The sequence below is a fragment of the Coturnix japonica genome, chromosome 37, assembly GCF_054131305.1.
Source record: "Coturnix japonica strain WE chromosome 37, WE-NBRP24, whole genome shotgun sequence".
Classification (NCBI taxonomy): Eukaryota; Metazoa; Chordata; class Aves; order Galliformes; family Phasianidae; genus Coturnix; species Coturnix japonica.
In genome coordinates, this window is record NC_140699.1 from 2,997,085 (window position 1) to 3,006,326 (window position 9,242).

Sequence of the window (9,242 nt, forward strand, 5' to 3'; positions counted from 1 at the left end):
TTTCTCTAGAATGAAAACGTTGTATTGTATCAGACACTGAAGAAAATAATTCAGTCCCAGCTGAAGCTCAGACATCCTTCATTATCTTGTGCTTAGGATTCTTTCCCTACAGGAAATGTGAGATAATTATTGCTATTTGGTACTATGTTCTGTAGCTGAGCTGGATTTTGTTATCCTTGAAGAAGTATCTTCCTCTGAAAGGGGAGTAAAACATGATGCTCCTAATGAGCGGAGCAGAGACACAGATCTGATTTGAGTGTTGGTTTCACATTTTTGTGATGCTCTTTGCTGCAGTTTGTATCTCGAGAGAAGCCCTTGTGGTGTCAGTCTGTTGTGTAACCTGCTCTAGTTTTGTGCCTCAAGGAAGAGTGATCCTTTAAACAAATGGTGGCTATACAGAGGGTGTGGGGTGAGATGCATTCCTCTGGCCCCATCCAATGGATTTTCTGTCACTGAAGTCTTGAAGCACAGGTTAGGTACTGGAAGGCTTGAATATTTCCTCACCAGTAGGTTAGAGCTTTGCATTTTGTAAGCTGCTGGTATCTCTCAGTAAAGCAAATCATTACAGCACGAGCATTTTCCTAGGCATCTTATGAAATCCCTCTATCTAAGGCTACTGGAAGGCACTCTGAACAAAGATCATTCTCCCCAGCTTCTCTTCTCTGAGTGGGAGCTTCAGCCCCCTGCACAGGCTGGAGGTCATCCATAGAACTTGCTTCAGAGTTTGTTTCAGGTTGTTATCCTTCCTGGCCAAAAACCAGATACAGTATTGTAGATGTGGTGCAATGAGTGTTGAAGCAGGAATGACTTGTCCTGGTCTGGTTGTGCTGCTTTTTAATGCAGCTGATGATCTTGTTGTACTTCTTTTCTGTCAGAGCACACTGCTGGCTTGCATTCAGCCTGTGGTCTCTCACCACTTGTCCTCCTAGTCCCCAGGTCCTTTCCAACAGATACAAGCTAGTATTTCCCACCTGGGATATTGGAAGATGGGAACTTGCCAGCAGTCAGTGAAGATCTCTGAGACAGCGAGAGCGAGCGAGCTTTGAGTAGACTGGGAACCACTGTCCACAGCAGGAAATAAGAGAAGAGAAAAGATGTTTCCTTGGGCATTTGGGTGGAAATCATTCCTGACTGCTTTCTCATCCACCGGGAAAATCTGCTGATTGACAATTTGAAGCTGATAGACTTTGGACTCTGTGCAAAGCCAAAGGTAAGAGTATCTGTTAAATCAAATACAATGTGCCCCCAAGTAATGCATGTTTGACCACCGTATGCAACAGGGGCTTGTCCAAACAAACTCCTTAAAATCAAGCTGTTTCTGTGGCTGACATGTCATTGCATCTTGTTTGGATTGGCCTGAACTGTATGAGAGTGGTTAACAGATTGCTCAGAAGCACAGGTAGATAATTTTCTCTAGCTAGACTCCCTGTTTTCATAGTCTAAGCTGTAGATAATCTTGTAGGTATATCACCTGTCTTATGCAAGGGTCTGTAATAGGAGCATGGGGTTGGTGTGCCTAAGGAACCCTCTAAGGAACTGCATGTAGGATGAGATTGTGGATAGAATAAAATGACTTTTGCAGGTGACGTACAAATCCTGTGATTGCATATGCTTGAACTGAATTGTTTCTTGATCTTCAAACTGATTTCCAGAAGCCTTTATTAACATGTAAGATGGGTGCTGGTAAGAAAGAATGGGAAGACTGCCTTACTGATTCCAAGAGAATTACTTGTCCTCAAATGATTTTTCCTGGCCAAAGTTAGAGCCTCTCACAGGTAATCGAGACCAACAGGCTGTTGTTGCACAATCAACAGGCACAATCTAGATGATCAGCTGAGGAAAATAAAGCATCATGCCAAGGGTACTAGATAAGTGAGCAGCTTGAGATCTGCACATTTATGTGATACTCATGGTCTTAGACAATATTTGTTTAGTGAGGTCACATTGAATGAAAACAAAATCTAAGATTAATGAAAATATACAAAGGAGAAGAAGCCTCTGAGGCTTCTGAAGTGTTATGACCAGAAGACATAAACTCTGTTTTTGAAAGAGCAATTTGCTCTGTTAATTATCCATCGTTTTTGTGCAGTCTGTTTTGTCAGACTTGTCTTTAGCTTCCAAGTTGTATGTGAAGACTTGTTTGCACTGTAATGCACAATGTACGAAAAATTGGGAGATGAAAATGTGAAGAGTTTTTCTATCTTTGATTTCATGTCTGGAATTTTGGAACCCACTACTTGCAGTTGTTAATCTGTCCAAACTGGTCTGGTTTGCAATGCCCTCATACTTCTTGAAAAGCTCTGCTGTTAAAGGCAGAACAATTCCTACAAGTGCCATGGCCCCACTGTTGTTCTAATTCTTGTTTCTTTGTTTTCCACACGCTGCTTTTCAAGCCTCCTTTTTCTTTACAGTCCAAGTGAGAATTGCACTGTGAGGTGTCTGAACCTTGTTGTGCCTCTACATAAAGAGAACAGCAGCAAAGCCTGACAGGTGACTGTGCTGACAGCTCTCGTAGCCAGTAACACGTAACTGTGCTAAATCCCTTGTGATGGCTTTGATTTAATTTTTGCCAGTGAAATCCTTGTAAAAAAAACTGCAGCAGTGTGATGAGCTAAGGTGAAGATGCTGGTTTTAGTAGTGCTCTAAGCTGAGTGGAAGGGCAATTGAATGAGGGTTATATGCTTTCTGTGGACAATAAGGTTGTGGTGCTGGTGGGGTGGGTCCAGAGGAGGGGCCACTGTGATGATCAGAGGGTTGGAGCAGCTCCCCTATGAGGAAAGGCTGGATTGTGGCTCTGGGCAGCCTGGTCTGGTGGTTGGCGACCCTGCACATAGCAGGGGGTTGGAACTGGATGATCTTTGAGATCCTTTTCAACCCAGGCCATTCTATGGCTGTACAGTTCCATACTGGAACAAATATAAAATGCTAACTATGTAAAACATGGAGTCAAACCTGTGTGATTTGTCCACACCAGGAGGTGAATAGAAAACAATTTGTAAGCTACAAAGCTGCTTGCATGAAAGGAAAAGAAAATAAAACTACAAGAACAAGGGAAAACCTTTCTTCCTGAAAATAGGAAGAATAATGGACCTGACATGAAATTTGGGTGAAGCTGCCTGATTTTATGAAGCTATTCCCATTATTTTCTTGGTGCTGTGTTTCCCAAATGAGTGGTTTCTGGCTGTGCTGCAGCACCAGTCTGCATGTGAACATCAGCTCTATTCACCATCTGGGAAGATTAGGACTTCCCTTCTCCCACCAGCACCACTGAATTACAGTTACTCAGTGGTTAAACAAAGGAATCCTTAAAGAAGGGTTTACAGCTGTCATGTTATCTGAAGTGCTTGGGGCATTCTGATGCTATTAAGCTCTATGTATTAACAAGTTCAAAAAGAAAAGGTAGGCATCTGATTGTTGTGACAGTTTCTAAGTGATTTGGAAAGCTGTACCACCCAACCACTCCTTCTGTTTGATGGAGGTGACAAAGCTCAGTTTAATTTCTGACTGCTGTTTAAATCCTTAAGCTGGAGCTGGTTCCTGGAGCAGAAAAAGCTCGGAAGCTGTCCCTCCTACAAACAGGCACCTCTGAGCAAAATATGACATCTCGATTTCTGATGGTAAGGTCAGGAGATCTGATTCCAGCGTCTAGCTTTCGGCTTCATGCTATGTTAGTGGGACCTTTGGCATCTAGCACTGACCAACAGCAACTGACAGGCTGGTAACAGTGCACCCCAAAACAGTTATGTGTCTATTTATGTTATGAGGGAAAATTGCATTGCATTGAGATTTCCTATTTTTACACTTTGCAGATCTAACTCGCTGCTGGAAGAATCCTGTACGCCTTGTTCACACCATTTTCAATGAGCTGGATGAGTCTGTTGTTGGCATTTTAATACCATTGACCAGGCAGGCAATATGTATGGAGTATTTGGCTCTCTCTACAGTCATGAATGTTTGAGTATCTTCAACATGTGGCTCATTGCTTCCATTTCAGGCTGCCCAGAGAAGCTGTGGAAGCCTGTCCTTGGTGTTGAAGGCGAGGTTGGATGGGTGATTGGCAGCCTGAGCTGGTTAGTGGGCAGCCAGCCCATGGCAGGGTGTTTAGAACTTAATGATCTTGAAGGTTTCTTCCAACCCAAGCCCTCCCGTGATCCTATGATTCTGTGATTTCATTCAGGTTTATTAAGATGAGATGAGTTCTCCTAAATGCACTGTTCTCCATATGATTATAATTGGAGTCTAGATGGGTGACTTAAACCAGACACCAAACTTTCTGATGGCCAAAATGAAATGAAATCAATCCTTTACTGTGTCAGTAGTCTGTAACTAGAGCCCATCAGGTAATTCCCAGCCTCCTGCCTGTATCAGTGGCTGCACACAGTGAAAAAGTCTGATGGGATTTTAACCTCTAAAATGTTCCAAAGCAACCAGAGGGTGAATATATTCACTATGCAAATACCTGCAGGAATAAGCTTGTCATGTATGTCCTCAGGTACCACAGTAGTTAATGGTGGGACTCAGTAGGTCATGCTGAAAGTTGAGTCTGCTGATCTTGAAGGTCTTTTCCAGCCTACATGACCTTATGCTAATATTTCTGTATTTATTTCTGTTCAGCTCCCAGAAAACCTCCCACCCAGCCCCCAGCTGACCCCGTGGTGAAAAATAAAACAGAAACCTCAGTGACACTGGCATGGTCCCCTCCGAAGATGCAACGCCCCATTCCAATCGATGGCTACATTGTGGAAGGCAATAAACTAACTGGCTTCACGTGGGTGAGGTGCCACGAGTCTCATGTCCCCATCCCAGAGTTCACGGTGAGCAATCTGTCTGAAGAGGCTGATGATCAGTTCCGAGTGTCTGCAGTCAATGCGCATGGACAGAGCCCGTCTCTGGAATTCCCAGGGAGCGTGCACCTTGGTAAGCACAAAAGCCCCAATGGAAATGGGTCAGTGTGAGCTGAGCAGCTGTGTTGGTTCCCTAAAGATGTTTCCTTTGACTTTAAGGATAGCAGTGCATTAACACACCAAAGGCTTTCCTTTATTACTAGTTCTCCTGTCAACCTCCAGCTACCACTAAAGTGATACAAGTTCTGTTTCTGTGACAGAGACATGAATATCCTTATCTTTTGATATCACACATGTGCAAGAGGCAGAACTTTCTGTAACAGATCTTAAGCATAGTAGTGCTTCTTTCAGCACTCATGCAAAGGGAGAAGTAGAAATGTACCTATGATTTAATCTTCCATCTCTAAATGAGATACCAGACTTGCATCTAAAGAGCATTAAGACATCCATGTTGTTCTTCCTCAGACCCAGTCCTGGCTGTGAAATCCCCCCTAACAGCTGGTGAAGCTGTACCTGGAGGGGATGCCATGTTTACTACTGATCTTACAACAATGTGTTGCAGCACTTGGTACCTCAGTGGTAAAGTCTTACAGGAAAGCGAGACCTGCATCATCAAGAGAATCCAAACTACTCACAGCCTAATCATAAAGAACATCACCAAGAATGATGGTGGAGCAGAAGTGAAATTTGTTGCCGAAAATGTTGATGTCAGCACCAAGATGAGAGTGAGAGGTATTTGCTTTGATCCTTCTCCTTTCCTCTTACAGTCAAGGCATAGTTGCTGTGATCTGCTGATTAGAACTGGGGCTGCAGGCATTCACTGACTGTACCAAATACCTGAAATTGCATCCCATGGACTGACGTGAGTCCTGGTAATGACCTAAACATGATAGCACTGAGTGTAGGGTAAGCCAGTCTACCCAGCTGCTTGGTATCTGAACCAGATTGCTTCATGCCAGCTGATGAATGTCTGCAGTTCACAGCTCTTGGCCAGTGCATTCAGTCACCAGGTTTACCACTGCATCACCATAGAGCAGTACTTTCAGCTCCAGGTTCAGACAGCCTTTCTGATTGCACTGGAATAATTTAGAAGTAGGGGAGCAATCATTCCAATAATATCTCTATCAATCAGCTTTGCATGACAAAATAGAACAAATAAACATTCATGATGGGAGGACCTGTTTGTCATTGGGTGGAAACCTCTGCAGAAGCATGTTTAGAGCATTCTTAATCAGTAGAAGGAGATGTTTGGTTGATTTTTACTTAGTAAATCTGGCAAGAAGACCAAATGAAATATCTTGAATTGCTCAGCACTGACACAATGATGAGTGCAGGAACAGAAGGTGATACTTTTTCAGAGATCTTGCAGCAAACATTGACCACGTTAGCCTGATATCAATTGAACTAACGAGGCCTTTGCTCCTGACAGGTGCTGCAGTGAGATTTACCAATAAGAGCAAAGATGTAGAAAAGATCTCCGCTCGGCTGCGTGAGGAAGCCAAACTGCAGGCTGAGCTTTCAGACACAGGCGCTACTGTGGAGTGGATGAAGGATGGGAAGGAGCTCAAGGCCAGTGAAAAATATGAACTGCACATTGTGGGGAAGAAACACATCCTGAAAATTCACAACGTCTCAATGGATGATGCTGTAAGTTGTCAGTGCATCTGTGAGGGGGATAAAATGCATGAGTTTGCATGATGAGGCTCTTCATCATCTTCTGCTGGCTTGTCACCCTTGTTGATCCATGGAGAAACAAGAAAGGCCTAGAGTAGTGTATGCACTTTGGCATTGGAGAGCTTACTTAATTGCTTCTTCTCAAAGAACAAACTCCAGAGAGTCATGGAGACATCTCCAAACAGAATTGAATAATGGGACTAAATTGATGGAGAGCAGAACTTCCTGCCACGGCTTGTCAGCTAGTCTTAATTTTGCTTTTCTTCTCTCTGTCATGTTAGCATAATATTTCATACTGGCAGGTCTGCCCAAAGAATTAAATGAATTAGCTGATGGACGTTTCCATGTGCTTTGCACTGTAATGTGACTATCAAATGAGTAATCAATGCTGTTATTTTAAAATCTGTGTTTGCAAGCTGTAAGACAAACAGCTGCTGTTGGTAGCTTGGTTACTGCAGAATCAGCTTTTGTGTATCTCATAGATAGGGAAGAGACCCTTAAGGGTCAGCTAGTTGGACTCCCTTGCAATGAACAGGGGCACCGCAGCTCCATCAGGTGCTCTGAGCCCTGTCCATCCTGACTTTGAACATTCTCAGGCTCACAAATCTTATACCTATGCCACACACTCGCAGTATTTCACCATTCAGCATCGCCACTTGTATCTTCTCTATCAGAGCTAGCTGGTAAATCATCTGCTGTGCGGGTCAGCTGTGTCTCTCCCATGGGCATCACGTGGCTTCTGGGAGGCTTTGAAGAGCTGCAGCCAGAGGTGTGTCACCCGCTGGGCCTCGTGCCCAAAGGAGCCCACAGGAAAGTGTTGTTGCAGTTTGTCATGCACTGCACTGCCATGAGACTTGACGTGCCAGACATCCTCTGACACGTGAGCTCCTGCATCCAGGCAGGACATCTGAGACGTCTCCTTCAGCCTGACGTGGCTGCAGTTTCACACTGGTTTTACTAAGGAAGGAGAAGGCACGTGGATGAAACTCTTTTCGTGCTCTTCCTTCCAGACCTTTCAACCTGTGATCCATGCTGGTGGAAAAACAGAGATCTCAGCAACATCCATCCTTTTCAGGGAGGTTGGGAAGAGGAGATGTTGTTATCCCATAAAGGGAGGTGGGGAACTCGCACAGGCTGCCCAGGGAGGTGGTGGGATCCCTGGAGGTGTTGAGGAACTGTGGAGATGTGGCCCTGATGGATGTTATCAGGGGGCATGGTGGGGTGGGTTGGGGTTGGAATCAAAGGAGGACCCCCATGTATTTCAGCAGGAAGCACTACTGGTAATAAGACCTTTGGAGCAAATCCTGGTAGGGCCACGCTCAGCTGGTCCAGTCCGGAGGCTGTTTCTCCTTACTGCAGTATCTGCAGTGAAAACCAGCACCTGCTTTTGTGTGTCTGGGCTCACATCCAGCAGTGGTGAGGGGACTACAATGATAAGAGACAGTTCCTGAAAAAATGAATTAAATTTGACTGTATGATAGGACGGAGTTAAATGTATTTACAGGATCTCAGGCATCCCAGTGTCCATCAGCTGGCTCTCGAGCTCCTAAATTCAGGCATTCTGTAGAACGTTGTTGAATTTGTATTATACATGCGTGTTCTTGGAACTGCAGAACAAATGCATGCATAATCCAGACTTTGATTTTAGCAGCTCTGACTGTGCTGTCTCAACTTGGGCTTCTTCCTTTGGCTCTGTCCCCTGTACAGTGTATGTCCTTCAACTTGTGGAGATAAGGTAATCTGGTACGTGGTCAAGCAATTAGAACTAGGAATAAACGTGTATCTTTGGTCTTATGATAAATGAATGCCTCATGGTCACCAATGTCCCTGCAGTTCTTTACCATCATACATATTTTGTGTGTCCATATTTTGTTTCAGCACTGGCAGACTTCATAAACAAAGAGACAACTGGAGGAGTTATCAGGGCCGTTGCTGGAAAACAAGCTGAATTTGTTTCTGAGACTTCTGAAGCCAATGTCATGGTGAAGTGGTACAAAAATGGCAAAGAAATCACAACCAGTAAGAAATTCACAATGGAAGATAAAGGGAAACTGCATAAGTTTGTGGCTTCAGCTGTAACGAAAGAAGACGAGGGAACATCTGCAAAATTGGAGATGACACTCTGATTTCTGATTGGAATGTCTCAGGTAAGTTTGTGAGGCAAACATAGGATCACAATCCATGTAAAGCACTTCAGACTTAATTCATTTTATTTGTCCAGCCCTGTGGGTTTCCAGTATTTAGGACAAAGATTGCATAGCTCTATTGAAGCAATTCTGACCTTACTGTTGTCCCTATGCAAATCCACAGGATGAGCAAATAATGTAACTGTGTTGTGATGAATTCAGGACAGCCTTAGCTCCAACTGACGCTGGAGTCATGACTTGAGCCCTCACATCTGGGCTTCATTCTTCTAGTTCATGAATTGCCTCAGCACTTACATCATCTTTAAACCTCTGACTGAAATGGTCCTAAGTTCTTAGCATGGGAATCCTGTCTCCTCTTTTGACAAATTAAACTCCACATTTGGAGAGTTGAGTGTCTCCTGCTGTACCCAAAGGATGTTGTGATCTCTGAGGTGTCTCCCTGAGGTGCTGTAAGCATAGCCATTAGCTCATAGTACAAGTAAAGCACTGTCAGGTCAAGCCTGGAGGAGTAATGCTTGTCACTGACATGTTCCTGTTCAGGGTGGAGCTGGAGGGTATAATAACACAAGAAATTGTC

At 44.1% G+C, this 9,242-nt stretch overlaps 1 protein-coding gene across 1 annotated transcript; it reads left to right on the plus strand.

The window, feature by feature from the left end:
- Positions 1–3,425: 3,425 nt before the first annotated feature.
- Positions 3,426–8,877, plus strand: LOC146754926 (obscurin-like). The gene is made up of 4 exons (XM_085526492.1): positions 3,426–4,917; positions 6,274–6,491; positions 7,529–7,634; positions 8,867–8,877. The coding sequence occupies exons 1-4, from the start codon at positions 4,707–4,709 to the stop codon at positions 8,875–8,877; spliced, it is 546 nt and encodes a 181-aa protein (XP_085382618.1). The 5' UTR covers positions 3,426–4,706.
- The last annotated feature ends 365 nt before the right edge of the window (positions 8,878–9,242 follow it).